The sequence below is a fragment of the Podarcis tiliguerta genome, assembly GCF_965153285.1.
Source record: "Podarcis tiliguerta genome assembly, chromosome: 11".
Lineage (NCBI taxonomy): Eukaryota > Metazoa > Chordata > Lepidosauria > Squamata > Lacertidae > Podarcis > Podarcis tiliguerta.
The window spans coordinates 38,113,885-38,129,657 of NC_139544.1; the positions used below are offsets into that span (position 1 = coordinate 38,113,885).

The following is a 15,773-nucleotide window of genomic DNA, read 5'->3' on the forward strand; positions in this document are numbered from 1 at the left end:
GGTAAGAACTTAATTTGTTCTGGAGGTCCGTTCTTAACCTGAGGTACCACTTTAGCTAATGGGGCTTCCCGCTGCTGCTGCGCCACCAGAGCATGATTTCTGTTCTCATCCTGAAGCAAAGTTCTTAACCTGAGGTACTGTTTCTGGGTTAGCGGAGTCTGTAACCTGAAGCGTCTGTAACCCGAGGTACCACTGTGCTACGTTCACAGACTATTAGCAACCCTTTTTAAAGGCGATATTTGGAGGTGGTGGCTATGAATAAGGTGAAGTGTTCAACCCACTCACTATAGCAGTGATCATTTCTTTTGTGTCGCGGAGTGCCGTTAAATTTTTTTTTTTTTGAAAGCTAGAGTGAGGCAGCATAGGCACCACTATTGGCTTCATGGTGAGATTCTGCTGTGTGGTAATATTTGAGGGAGATAAAACAGAGTAAGGACAAAAGTTTTTAAAGGTTTGAAGATGATACCCAGCAGTTCTGGGGAGAGCAATCACTGCTGTCACCAAAATCACAAACAATTGGTAAAAGGCAATGAAAAAGCTGTGCTGTGGTACATGTTGCAAAGACCTTTTGCCCCTCATAATAGCACCTGCCCTCAAACTGAAAAAGTTTACTAGTGAACTTTCATCTCAGCCATCTGTCACTCTGCTCATAATTATGCTATAATTATAGCATTGCTATGAGTGACAGATGTATTAAATCGGTGACATTGTGAGCAAAAGCTATCCCAGGGGTGCACCTTTATTCTTTTGGTTCATCAGTTCACAGAGAAGAACCATTTCCCCCCTTTCAGTGTTTTAAGATTAGAGAGCACCTATTCAGCATCATCATGTTGAGCAGGAAGAAAACGAACTTTTCAGAAGTGAAAACTGCAAACTTAAACTGCTGGGCAGGGCAGGATGAAGCTTTTAAGAAGTTTTTCATATTTGTAATGTTTTAGCTATTTGGTTGATTGCGATTTCTGTCTGAACTGAGGTTTTTCCAGATTCTTTAAGGACATAGTGCTGCTCATTCCTTTTATATATACTAAGTACTTTCATCTAATGACTAATTCTTTGAAAAAGCAACCCTATTAGGTGGTTTGTGAGTGCATCTTTGATGGCTGTGAACATATCTAGCTACTGGTCTGGTACCATTTCAGCAAGGCACATGCCCCTGTTTTCATTAGGGAAAACAGCACTGACCTCTTTTAACAGTATATTTATGTTCACTTCATTTGTGTCAGCTTGGACAGGGGCTGAAAATAAAGAATGCCGATCTGTTTTCTGTACAGATCTCAAGAGAACTCTGTGGCTTAGACGAGGGTCACAATCATAGGAACACAGGAAGTTGCTTTCTACTTAGTCAGACCAGTGAGCCATCTAGATCTGTATTGTGGATGCAGATCCACCCTGGACATACCAAGGATTGAACTCTGGGCTGTTTGCTTGTAAAGCATGTACTCCACAATTGAGCTGTAGCTCTTCCCATTTCATTGGGAAGTTCTTCTGCAAAAGCTCCCATTGAATCATACAAATGGGGCCTGCAGCAAAATGTTTGGAGAGCTTCTGCTCAGGATTCTTGCCATTTCATTCCATCTTCTCTCTACCCTGGTTTTCTGCCCCCACCCCACCCCAAAGTCAGCAAGCATTGCCACTCACTGAGCAGACCCTGACATTATTGAGCTATTGACCAACCCTAAAAAAGGTAAAGGTAAAGGACCCCTGACAGTTAAGTCCAGTTGCGAACGACTCTGGGGTTGCGGTGCTCATCTTGCTTTACTGGCCAAGGGAGCTGACGTTTGTCCGCAGACAGTTTTTCCGGGTCATGTGGCCAGCATGACTAAGCCGCTTCTGGTGAAACTAGAGCAGCGCACGGAAACGCCATTTACCTTCCCACCGGAGCAGTACCTATTTATCTACTTGCACTTGACTTGCTTTCGAACTGCTAGGTTGGCAGGATCTAGGACTGAACAATGGGAGCTCACCCCGTCGCGGGGATTCGAACCACCGACCTTCCGATCGGCAAGCTCAAGGCTCAGTGGTTTAGACCACAGCGCCACCCGCGTCCCAACCCTATTCTACCCTACAGATCTGTTGTTCTTCTGTAAGTCTTGGGATACCCCTAAGCCTGATGGCACTGCTGTCTTGTAGATGGGTGGTAACGCTTTGACCCCATAAGCAAAAGCACTTAGCACATGAGCATGAAAATAGAGGGACCCATGCCCAGCTTTCCTACTAGGTTACATTTTAGATTGTTTATAACCTCTTAGAGGTTTTAATTACAGTTAGGTAGTATATGAATTTTGTTAAATAAATGATTGTATTGATTGATGGTAATTCCTAGCTGCCTGGCAAATTCCAGTGTACATTTTCTAACATCTGCATTGGATCGCTCATCAATGTTTTTGCTTCATTGTATATTACTGATTGATAGGCTATTTTCTCTTGATTTTAGAATTCCTTGCATGTTATTAAGTCAGTTTTTGATTAGTGGTTTTGGCAAGATCCATTCTATTTTGTGAAGAACGAAATGATATATTTCCACGAAAACCTGCATTTGTGAATAGACAGAGAAAATGTACTTGCTCCAGTCCAGCAAGAGAAATCAGATGCTTTTGCTTACATGTGTAAGCAGCTTTCTACAAACGCTCTCAACACAGCTGGGCACCTGGATGCACTGCAAGGCTCATCTGAGCTTTGTTGACCTGTTTGAATGAGAAGATGTTGTGAATGGGGATGTGCGCCTCCAATGTGCAATCCCTGGTTGCTGTGCGTAACTAATAAACTGTGAATAAAAGTGGGCTGAGTATTAGGGCTGGCTCTTTTACATTTGCCCCTTTTCTCCACCTATGCCTCCTTATGGACAGTGGGGTATTAAAGCAAGTGTCTATATTAAACCTAGCTAGGCATAGGGAATAAATTTGATTCGGTTCACATTTAAAGACAGACTTCAAAAATTTGCACTTTCTGAGGCAACATGCAAATTGAAACACAGCAATTCCAAAACTCACAGTTTTCTGAATTTTGCAATGCAGTTCCTCAGCCAAATAATGTGTACACAACTGCATGTAGTAAGGTAAAGTGTGCACAAAAATTCATATATTAGTGAACATTAAAATGCATTATATTGGGGGACTTGCAAAAATTGTATATTAGTCAACAACTTTTGTTTATTATGAGATATTTGCATACTTATGAGCAGACGTGTATAGGAGTACAGTGGTACCTCGGGTTAAGTACTTAATTCGTTCCGGAGGTCTGTTCTTAACCTAAAACTGTTCTTAACCTGAAGCACCACTTTAGCTAATGGGGTCTCCTGCTGCCGCCGCGCCACCGGAGCACAATTTCTGTTCTCATCCTGAAGCAAAGTTCTTAACCCGAGGTAATATTTCTGCGTTAGCGGAGTCTGTAACCTGAAGCGTATGTAACCTGAAGCGTATGTAACCTGAGGTACCACTGTACCCTGTTAGTCAAGGAGCCTTTTCTGGGATTGTGAAATGGTACATTTAGAGGAGCAAGCCAGCAGTCATTCACACCGAGCAACCTGAAGTTAACTCTTCATTAGCAAAACAGGATCATCTGTATAGGAGTGTCAGGCCAAATGAGCACAGCAACTCAGGTTGAAGCAGTTGCCAAGACTGGAGGTTCCTGCCTCTGATTCTCAGCTTCTCTCTGCCACAGGCTTTCCCTGCTCCCTAAGCCCTGTTACCTCTTCAGCTTCCACCTCCACCTCCTCCTCTCCCACTTTCCCCTCTGACCACTCCCTGTGGTCCCACCACCAATCTCCGGATTCTGAGCCATCTTCCCTTGGGAGTTCCCCAGCTGGGTCCTCTAACCATTCATCTAGTCCATGGCATACATACTATATATATATTTAATAGGGTGACAGGGAGAAGAGAAAAACCAAACTTATGGCCAAATGTAGTGGAATCCCATACTTACATTTTTCTCATTCCCACTGTTCGAGTGGCAGGTATGGCTGTCCCTGCAAAAAAATCCCATGTCATTTCCTTTTTTCTTTCCCAGAAAAGAGTTTAGTCAGTGGCACCTCATTTAAGATATACATATGCCAGTTACATAGTTCTGTATTGTAAATTTAAAATGAAGCACTCTGCAGATGTTCCTGGTTAGTTTAACTTTCTGCACAGTGATAAGAAAGTTAAAGAAGCATTAAAAAACACACACACCATAGGCTCAGGTCAGGGAACATGGTCTTTGGTTTGAAGGGGACTTTTTCTATGCTGTAACATTTCCCCAGCAAGGGAGTATATCAATAAATTGACACTGGATAGCTGGTTTATCCCTTTCAGTCATGTACAATAATGCATTTTTTACTGGTGAATACTGTGTGTGTTTATGTATGTGCAGGAATATACACACGTAGGCATGGGGGAAGAAACAAGGTCAAGGGTAGCCAGTTTGTTGCTCTCCACATGTTGGCTCATGAGCCCCAGCAAACATGGTCAAAAGGGATGATGGGACTTGGAGTCCAACAACACCTGCAAGGCACCACTAGGTGTCTGCATTCCCTTATGCCTTCTGGTATGTTCTGAAGGTACATGCCACTTTGGTGAAGCTAAACTATTCTGGATCTGGTCAGTGTCATCTGACTGGATTGGAATTGCATGGATGTGCATTGTATGTTGCATGAAGGAAAAACAACGAACTTAAAAGGGCAGAAACTACAGTGATACCTCGGGTTAAGAACTTAATTTGTTTTGGAGGTCCGTTCTTAACCTGAAACTGTTCTTAAACTGAGGTACCACTTTAGCTAACGGGGCCTCCTGCTGCCGCCGTGCCACCACCGTGCAATTTCTGTTCTCATCCTGAAGCAAAGTTCTTAACCCGAGGTACTATTTCTGGGTTAGCAGAGTCTGTAACCTGAAGCTTCTTGTAACCCACTCACTGTACTGGACTCTTGCATATTGTGAACACCTGAAGACCTCTAAGCCAACTCAATTTATCCACACACTACCACTTTTATATCAATTGCACCCTGATGCTAAGTAGGAGGGGGGCATAGAAAAAATCTCAAGATGGGAGGATAACAAGGATTCATGGCACACTCCATCTTCCCCAACCTGGTGCCTTCCAGATGTTTTCTACTATGACTCCATCAGCCCCAGTGAGTACATTAACCCTTCCAGGATTTGGACTGTGTACAAGAAGTCAAGTAATTCCATGCCAGGCATTCATCCCATTTTCTGGAACTCGATCCCATCCTTACCCTGGGAAATATGAACCTTGAGCATCACATTCTTCAGATTGCATGTGTGTAAGTGAATACCAGTGGTGTGTGGTGAATTTTTTCATAGGGGAATAGTTAGGGCCCTAGGTGCCAGCTTGCAAGGGCGATTTGGGGGGGGGGCACGTTGGTGTGTGAGCTTCACGTCTCCCACCCTAAGCCGAGCAGAAGCTAACCTTCCTGAGCCTTGGAAAGGAGGAGCTAAGGGAACATTTAGGAGACTAGCCTAGTCCTCCTAGTCCACTGACCGCACACTACTGATGAATACGTATGTATGCCATTTGGAATGTATGTCTAGATTAGCCTTCATCAACTTGGTGACTAGACTATAGCTCCCTTTATCGCTGTTGGCAACGCTGGCTAGGGCTGATGGGCATTGGAGTCCATCAGTCCTCAGAGGGCAGCCTGTTGGCACCTTTGAACCGAGAATATTTCAAAGACACAAGAGAATGCTGCAGCGTGACAGCAAGAGTGATGGCTGTTACACTAGTCTCCTAAGAAACAACTGTCTGGAAAGTTGAGGCAAGATAGATAGTGATTCTGGCCATAAAGATGATTTCCTTTTCAAATTGCTTATCACGGAGGTCCCTCAGTAAAGCAAACCATGACTTTCACATTATTCTTTATTCATTTGGTGCCAAATTGTCTGGAGCTTCTACTTTTTATTTTCTCCCTCAAAAACCTGCAGTATATTAAGATAATGAGAACTTTTACTACAGGATTGTCAGACTCGTTTCAAAGGTCACAAATATTCTAGTGTGCTGCCAAAATCCAGGGCCACTGAGCAGAGGAGAAACAATGGGCAATCATTTTTATCACTTAAGTCTTGGGGCGTGCAACTCTCCTGCCAGACTATAACATATTTCTGGTGATTCAGACAGTAGTAAGTAGCACCAATATACATTATGAATGGTAAAAGGAAGCAGAAATTTAAAAGTCTTGCTCTTCCTCCCTCCCGTTCCAGAACAGCAGTGGATTGCCAAGCTGTCTGGAAAAACATCTTTCTTTCTATAAGCGTACCGAGAATTTAGCCCACAAACTTCTCTATTTTATTTTTTCATCTTGTACCCAACTATTCTGGCCATAATTACAGACCACATTTTAGGCTTCTAGTGTGATCCTAAAACTGATGCAGTAAATGTACATTATACCCGAAGTCCCAATAAACAATATTTATTTGTCAGATGTAATAGAAGAATCCCTTTAACTGTGCTTCTGTTAGACTGCTTTTTGGAATAGCTCATTCCACACTTAGTAAGGAATCGGGCAGGATGCCAGGTCCCTTGAGCTGTGCTTCTCTGGAACAGTAAAGATTTTGGTGCTGAGTGCCACCATCTGAAATTCTGTACGTGTGTTTGTTAGTCTGAACAAGGTAATCTTCATAGGGCGCAGTTTTCCAGTGGATATAAGGAACTACTTTACCCTATTTCAAAAAATGAAAATCCAGACACAAAAGTTGTAGGGTTTTTAGTTTTACCCAAAGTTGTTGAGTTTCTGAGCCATTTTTTAAATGAAATTCACCAAAATCTACACTTCTGACATGGGCTGCCATACATTTGGATTTTCCAGGACATTTGACCGATTTTCACCCGGATGCTGTTTACAAGGTCCAAATATGTCCAGGAAATTCCAGACGTATGGCAACACTACCTTACCCTGCCATGCATCTCTCCACACAGGCACCATCTCTCCAGGATCTTAGGCAAACATGTTTCTCAGTCCTGTTACCAGCTAGACTTCAATCAGAAATGCCACAGACAGCACACAGTGTGTTCTGTATGTAAACCCGTGTGTATGTGAGCCCCTTTATTTGATCCAAGGGAACAACAGGGGATGGGTACGCTTTTATGACCCAGTTGCAAACTTCCCCAGGTATCCAGATGGAAACAGAACAGTGGCTTAAACTAGGAAGGTTTGTGTTCTTATAACATGGTTCCCACAGACTACTCACCAAAATCTAGTTACAGCTTCACTTCCTGTTAGTAGTCTGGGCAGGCGGGCTGCAAGCCTGAACCTTCTGTCGTCTCCCTAAATTGGCTTGTGACATTGTGAAGTAGTCACCTCTGATTGGTTATATAGTGAAGTCAGCTTTACGTGTTCCTTAAATGGCTGGGATCAGTCAAGGGGAAAGAAGGCATCTGGAGCAGAGAGGGGACGCTACCATTGTGACAAACGGGAGGGGGGAGAAACATGAGAAAGGAAAATCAAATATTTGGGAAACATTTTGGGCTCTACAAACCTGCCCTCACTTTTTATCTTGAAAAATTCCATTGGTGAATATTTGGCCCAACTCTCAGGGGTGTTTACCATACTCATCTGCTGATACATGCTACTGCTTCTTAGCATCCCACATGAAGATGAGTTTGGCTCAGTGGTAACACAGAGCTGGATAGCTCAGTCGGTTAGAACATGGTGCTGACAGCATCGAGGTTGCAGGTTTGATCCCCATAAGGGACAGCTGCATATCCCTGTGTTATGAGAATTATAAAGTCTAAGATATAAAATAAATGTTCATAAATGTACCAGGCAAACAGTCCTGAAACCATTTTGACTCTCCCAAATTGATCTCAAATGTTTCTCTGCAAGGAGGAAGGAAATGGGAAAGCACTACCCCTTGTCTTTTTGCTCACAAATCCTGTCTTAAGGGCGTATCTTTGTATGAATAGGGTGAGCCTGTGACCTGGACTCAGGAAGTAAGTATTTATCTTCACAAAAGAATGGCCAGGCTCTCCAGGTAAACCCATCAACAGGTTTCCTGCCAGACAGGATTCTGCTGTAGACCGCCCCTTCTGTGATGTATGTAGGATGTATTGGAGGGTAGTCTTGAGCTACAGGGTGGCAATTTCAAAAGTCTATATAAGGGCTTACACACCTTTGTTTTGGGTTCCTCCTCCCTCCTGCATGGGGGTGTGAGCACCCTGTTGCAACAGTTAAATAAAGATCAGGCTTACTAGCTGCTTTGCTTCTCAATATTCTCTGGCAGACCTCTGTTATTTTCTCCTACCAATAGAGAACCTACATATGGGCTCTTGGGTACCCTATAAGGGAAAAGGAGCAATTTTTTTCTTCTAACACCTGGATTGCAGGTGGTTGGACTAGATGATCCTTGGGGTGGGTCCCTTCCAACTCTCTGATTCCATGAGACATGTCTATTCTGGGCTTATTAACTCTCAGCATTGCTTCCTTACATAAGAAGTTGGTCCAGGTCACAATTGAGAATTAAGTGTCTTCATTTCAAATAAAAAGTCAATGTACTATGCCCACGATAAACTTTAACGTACTACACTTCAGCTACCTTTATCAAATTTGCCAGAATAATGAGACGACAGTGACATTCATCTTGTGGATAGACATGATCTGTGAACTTTCCTTGCTTTAAAGTTTCAAGGTATGGTCCAGAACAAGGTTGCAACCATTTCCAAATATTATTTATTTATTTCAAGCATTTACATATTATTATTTTCAATACTAGTTCAAAGCAGTGTTCAGTACCAGGAGAGAGAATTAAATAAAAAAATGTATAAATTTAATCAGGCAACACAAGGCAAAATAATAAAAACAAAAAGTATGAGTCAGTCAGTCAACATAGTAAACCATCTAAAGAACCCCGAAGCCATATGAAAAAAAAGGAATGATTTACAATCCTTCTGCAATAAAGATGAACAATTGTTCAGCATCAAAGGGAAAGAATTTCAGTCTTGATGCAGGCATACATATAGCACGGGGGCAGCTTTAACTATCAAAAACGGCAGGTGGTGCGGTGGGGTGATAAAATTAAAGAATAAAAATTTATTTATTTTTTCAGTCTCAAAAAATACATATAACAAATAACCCTCATGTACTCTGCACCCCCAAGAAACATTCCATGCATATACAATGTGAATGCTGCAGACATTAGTACAATAGTTTAGTTTATTATAGCAGTTAAGGATCTTCTACTCTCTGTCTTAACAGATTGTCCCAAGAGAACCATGGGGAATTGGTGGTGAGGGGACAACACTGTCCTTTCCTGGAGGTTTTTAAGCAGGGGTTGGATGGCCATCTGTCATGGATGCTTTGGCTGAGATTCCTGCATTGCAGGGGTTGGACTAGATGACCCTTGGGGTCCCTTCAAACTATGATTCTGTGTACAATACAGTTTCAAAATTGTCTTGGATCTTTGTGTTCCTAAGCACTCTAAGATGCTTTGTTAGTTTATCCATAAGGGCTTGATTCCATATTCTATCCTTAACTAAAGTTAAGTTAACTTGCTGTTTTCCAATATTGTGTAATTGTATTTTTAGCTTATATTTATTTTAAATGATTCATGTTAACTGATTAAAAAATAATAATCTGTGGGCAAAGTAAACCTTCTTTATCAGAAGGCGGAGTGCAAGTTTTCACACACTCTGAAATGAATATACAATAATTGGCATGGTTCCAGTTAGCTTAATCAAAATAAATCAACAAAAACAAAACCCACGATAAAGCTAACTGAATGGGCAAATAAAATGGCCCAGCAGGGAAGCCCCATTGAAAGCAGTGAGGTCTGTGTAAGAGCACAGCAGCAGAACTTTTCACTGGATAGTGACCCTGACCAGTAGGCAAGCAAGAAGAAGAACGCCTGTTCTGTATGCTGCTTGTTTAGTGCAGCCCTTCCCAGGCTGGTGCCCGCCAGATGTTTTGGACTGCACTTCCCATCATCCTGGGAGCTTTGTATCGTCACTATACAAAAACACATCCATCACTAGACAGATTTCTTTGGTTCACAGCTTGCAGTTTCCCATTGGGTGGGGAGGATGTCACAGAAGAAAAAATTAGTGCTTTAATTCCGATATGCCCAAGCCAGTCAACGAAGTTAGGAGCAAGAGACTTTGCAAAAGCATTGCAAAGGCAACTTCCTTGAAGAGTAAAACTTGAAAGTTTGTTCCAGTTTAATTAACTGTGAAGGCTGAGCCACACAGTTCAGAGGTACAGCTAATGTAATTACTTCCTTTATCTTTCCTTTTTCCCTGGGGGAGGGGGGGAATGGATTTAAGAGGGAGAAAGTCAAATTGAAGGGGATTAAGATATAATCTTGACTTTTAAGAACAACAAAAACCCAAGACACCCAGCCATACCTGTAGTATAATAGAAATGCAGGGTGGTTTAAAAAAAGTTTTAAAAGGCAATTAGTTATATAGACTTGGATCCTGAGAAGTGCTGGTGGAGTTGACTTACCCACCTTCTCCTTTCCCTGAGAGCCTCTGAAAAACCCTCAGGGGACCCTCCTGAATGGGGGCAGACTGTGACATTGGGACGCTGAGATGGATACCTGTGCCCACATCATTTAGGAGAGTCTCCTAACCATTTGGAGCAGCTTTTCCTGCAAGGGGGGGGGAGGGGAGAAAATCACCTTTTGGCGAACCCTCTACCACAGATGCTTCTCAGAATTCAAACAATTATATTCAGGCACTTTTCACAGGTTCCTTATATTCAGACATAGATCCCATGAATCTATGCCAGGTTCTCCTGAATATAGAAATTACCCTTCCAATAAGTGAGAATATACAAAATTATGCTACAGGCTTTTTTATCTGCTGTTCAGGCAGCAGTTGTTTCCATTTTGGGCTGTGTGCTGCCCATGGAGATCTTGGTTCTGATAAATGTGATGTTTACTAGACTTCTTTATAGACCAGCACGGTCCATTTATGAACTCCTTCCTTTCTTTCAGGGTGACTCTCTTCTCAGTGCACATGACCTTGTTTAGGGAGATATGGGACAGGATTTAGTAAAGGCTGGTCGAGGTCAACTAGGGCTGTCCATGTTTTTTATAAGTGGGTCTGCTGCTGAAATGATAGAAGGCATTTCTTCTGTTCCATCTTCTACTCCTTGCAAGATGTGAAGTTGTCTGCAGTAGTTACAAGTCCTGGTATGACAGTTGACAAAGCGGTATGTCCCGCAGAGGACCCCAAGGTCCATGAATAATAAGAGCTTAAAGGTCCCAGGCCCTAAGGAAGCCAGACTATCCTCCACCAGGGCCAGGGCTTTTTCAGTGATGGCTCCGACCTGGTGTAATGCTCTGTCCCACGAGACAAGGGCCCTGCAGGACTTGATCTCCTTCTGCAGGGCCTGTAAGACAGAGCTATTCCGCCTGGCCTCAATTTGAATTAGCCTGATCCTCTATTCCCTTTCCCCCTTTCCTCTTCTATGAAGAAACCCTTTCCGGGACCCCACATTTACATTCTTCCCTGGTCTACTTGCTGGCCCTAGTAGGACCAAGTTGGCCAGTTAGCCCTGGTGATCATTTGATGTCTACTGACTGGGTCCCCCCCCCCAAAAAAAAATGACCCCTGGATTTTTGAATTTTATTGATATTGATGCTGCATTTTATGCTGTTTTATGCTGTTTTTAAGTTGCATTTTAATCAATGTTTTATATTTGCTGTTAGCTGCCCTGAGCCCGGTTTTTAAACTGGGAAGGAAGGAAGGAAAATAAATAAACAAAGGAAAGAAAGAAAGAAAGAAAGAAAGAAAGAAAGAAAGAGAGGTTTTTGGCCCAGTGGAGCCCTTAAAAGCTTCCAACAGTCTTAGTTTAAACACACACACTTTTAGGAGGGGGGGGGGGAGTAACTGTTTCCCTGGTAACATAGGAGCCAACTCCTAGGGCCTGAGGTCCCTTTGGCCCCCTCAATAAAATATTTGAGGGGGTCAAGCCCTCCCAAAGTCGGTGGGCATTGCTATTCAAATGGTGCGTGTGCTGCATCTTGTGAGCAAAGATCCCCGTATTTTATCAAGTCAGCACACCTGCCTGGTAGTAAGCAGAACTCAACTGCCCTGCATGTGTACCTGGAATACCTGCAAGACCCCACCCTATTCCTGTATTTTTTTTAAAAAAACAACAACACCTGTTTATAATAGTGAATTTTATATTTGCTGGTGAATGGCAATGTAATGATGATGACAGTGTCAGGGAAGGACTGTACCTTAGTGGCTGCACATCTGCTTTGTTGCAGAAGCTACCAGTTTCAATCCCTGATGCCTCTGGGTAGGGCTGGGAAAAACCCCTCTGAAACTCTGGAGAGACGCATCCAGTTAGTGCAGAAAGACAGTACAGTGGTACCTCGGGTTAAGTACTTAATTCGTTCTGGAGGTCCGTACTTAACCTGAAACTGTTCTTAACCTGAAGCACCACTTTAGCTAATGGGGCCTCTTGCTGCCGCCGCGCTGCCAGAGCATGATTTCTGTTCTCATCCTGAAGCAAAGTTCTTAACCTGAAGCACTATTTCTGGGTTAGTGGAGTCTGTAACCTGAAGCGTATGTAACCCGAGGTACCACTGTATTGACCTAGATGGACCAATAATCTTGATGGTGTATAGTAGCATCCTATGTCATCGGACTGCCACATCATTCACTGTTACTTGTAAGAAATTGTTTCTGGCCATAGCTCATAAATACAGCAATGGATATCGTGGTCTTCAGGAAATTTTATTTTCTATCTACAAAGAGGAAAGTACACAAGAAGGGTGCTTGTGGAGGGCAAGTTGTTTTTAACTGTTAGTTCTAAACACTAAATCAGAACTCATTAGTTTTAACTAATTGTGAAATAATAATTGAAAAATGCATCTTCTGTTAACTCCTTTGTACCCCCACACATGAAACGGGGACAGTGACAACCTCTTACAAGGACTCTCTTCACACCTCCATTTCTCTTTCTTGTTATCTTAGAGAGATTACATAGCACATTTAAACAATATTCGGCACTAAACTGAACCACACCACTTGGAACCCTATTAACATGATGAGACAGTTTTATGTACATCACACGTCAGACCCTATCAAGAAACGTAGTTATCGTGGCTTGATAAAAGATACTATACCTTGTTGAACTCATTCTAAAAACAACACCAGTGAAGTTGCACTTCAGCTTTTAAAATGACCTTGGTTGATGCATCTTAATAAAGACCTTTGGACTTCATGCATATGTGAGTTATGTTGGGCCCAATCCACCAGATTGCTTTCCTGTAAAAGCCCCATTAAAAATGAAGAGGGGGAAAGAAAGCACAAAGACTCTTGTAACATACTAGTTATGGTCGTGTTGCACATCGCTGTATATCCACTGCATGCTTACTGGAGTATTACGCATAGAAATATTTTGCTTAGTGCAAGGTACTGTTGGTTTCTAGGCATGTAAACATATCTGAAACAGGAGTAGGGGGTAGTGCCTGATGATGTTGGGAACGTTTATCCCTAGGCAGGAGAAAGTGATACTATCCCTCTGTGCTGTTTGAAGGAGAGGGCCTTGTGGGGTGGCTCTCTGCTAGATGAATGGTTAATGCTGGCTGAGTGATGGGAGTTGTGGACCAAAACATCTGCAGGGCAGCAGGTTGGTTAAAGGTTTGCCAAGTACAGTCCTGCCAGAACTGACAAATTATTTCAGAAGAACATTAACAGGCAAACGTATAGGGCACTCTTGTCAGTGTGATTAAGAACACAGGATGGCTGACCTGAGAAGTGTTCAAGAACAAACATAAATCAAGATTGTAACAAGCATTCTTGAAAGCAGAATGTGGAAACCTAGCTGTAAAACAACACAAAAACTTTTGAGAAAAAATTGATCATATTATTATGAGCTTGGCTATGATGAGAAAAACTAGGATAAAGAGGGGATAAACATTCTGCAAGATGAAAATGAATTTGGCCACATATTCCACAATGGACTATGTGCACACATCTGAAAGGAAGGTTTTATAATTTAATATTTTGCTGTTATTTAACACCTGCGTCCATTCGTTACATATTGTGGTGCAGCTAATATATGTTCGGAAATGTGGAACATGGAATGCTTCATAATTTTTGGTCCTGCTCCAAAATAATGACATTTTGGTGGACTATAATAAATGAGATCAAACTTATAACATGGTATGGTTTTCCGATAAGCTCATTAATTATACTATTTAGATATGTCAAGGATCTAGTTTTCTTAGTGGACATGAAATTGGTAACGGATTTGCTAACAACCAGATGCTTATGTAGCAATATGGTATTACCAGAGAAAATATGCTTAGACTTACAATTGAAAACTGGACGGTAACAATATGGAAAGGTTGTATCTATAGTAAAATTCACTAATATTGTGTGAGGGAAGGCAGACAACTTGATCATTTAATGTATTGAAAAGTATAGCAGCTTTGTCATGTGTAATAAGAGTCAAGAGAATATTTGACCATAAGTATTATTGGAAACTATTTAAATAATAATTGCTACATTTATTGTTTTGTGTGTGTGTGATTGTGTGTGTGTGTGTGTGTGTGTGTGTGTGTGAGAGAGAGAGAGAGAGAGAGAGAGAGAGAGAGAGAGAGAGAATGCTGCTAATTCTGTTATGTATTTTTCATGTGGTGAAAATATTTTTCTCAAAGATTTGAAGCATTATGAATATTAAAAGTGTTTGATAAAATGTTGCCTTGTATTCCAAACAGGAATGCTTCCGTTCCCGGTTCCAGCCAGCCATGCCTCTAGTTCGGATACCAGAAGCCAATAGAAGCTCAAGTCAAGTCAAGTCAGTCACTCCCTCTCTTTGTCTTTTGCAACTGAGTCTCAACCATCTGCAGCTATAGAGCATGGCCAATTCTCATTGGGCCTTTTCTGGGGCTGAGGGTAGATTATGGTTTTCACATTTTTATTTAAATATTTGTTGTATTTCTTCAAACTTCAGAGTTCCCCTCAGCATGCCATTGCCCCCCCTCCCTTTTCTCAGTGGCCCTGTTTTGGCTCTGATTCTGTTGGCACTCACCACCTGAGTTTGCTATTAGAGGGAGCGATAACAACATTATCCCCATTTAGTACTGGCAAAACCTTTCGTTCCATATTCCGAAAAGATACTTCTCGGTATTCTAGAGAGATTGCAAATGCAGAACCCTCTACTTTAAGAATGCAACTACATAAACAGAAACTGAGAATGGAAAAGGAATTATTTATTCACAATAATTGCTCAGAATGATTTCAGGAAGCTTTTTTTTTTTACATCAGAATTCACAAAACAAAGCAGATAGCACTGTTTCCAAATTAGACACCAGATTCCTTTTCACACCTTGTAAGTGATATATTTTGGGACACCAGCTACTACAGAGCCAGAACATTTGTGCAGTCATTTTCCAAGCTGGCTCTGGAAAACTTTACATTCATTTCATCTCCTTGCCTTTTTCTCTCTCAGAATCTTTTTGCTTTCTTCCCTTCGTCTCTTATTAACTGGGTTCCGAGGATCATAAATTTCAAAAGTATCTTCATCCTGCACACTTGCATCTTTCACCTTTCTGGTTTTATCTTCAAAATGGAGCACGTGTGACATCCTGTTAAGAAAAAAGATAAGCAGTCATTTTGTTGGCCAGGCTAAACTTAAATGTTTTGTAACCTGCTTTTTGATGGGAAAATAAACAAACATAGGAAAAATCTTATAATAAGAAGCAGTAAACAATTTGCACATTTTTACCTTAGATATAATGAATCTGTTAATTTCCACATGTAAAAAGAACATGATTTTACAAATAAGTGGGTTTGGGGGAAAAACATATTCCTAGCAATGAAAAAGATAA

General features: G+C 41.7%; 1 protein-coding gene and 1 long non-coding RNA gene across 4 annotated transcripts in view; one reads left to right on the forward strand and one right to left on the reverse strand.

Moving 5' to 3' along the window:
- LOC310660088 overlaps positions 1-15,773 on the forward strand; it is a 42,221-nt gene that overhangs the window by 17,995 nt on the left and 8,453 nt on the right. The window contains exon 4 of the long non-coding RNA XR_014503162.1: positions 14,661-14,744. This is a non-coding gene — a long non-coding RNA (uncharacterized lncRNA). The remainder of the gene's footprint in view (positions 1-14,660; positions 14,745-15,773) is intronic.
- CWC27 (CWC27 spliceosome associated cyclophilin) overlaps positions 15,135-15,773 on the reverse strand; it is a 106,582-nt gene continuing 105,943 nt past the window's right edge. For 2 of the 3 annotated variants that reach the window (XM_083404109.1, XM_083404110.1), the window contains one exon: positions 15,135-15,530. In XM_083404109.1, the coding sequence (XP_083260235.1) occupies positions 15,368-15,530 (163 nt within the window). In that variant the 3' untranslated portion in view covers positions 15,135-15,367. The remainder of the gene's footprint in view (positions 15,531-15,773) is intronic. The other variant, XR_014503073.1, reaches the window with a different exon arrangement.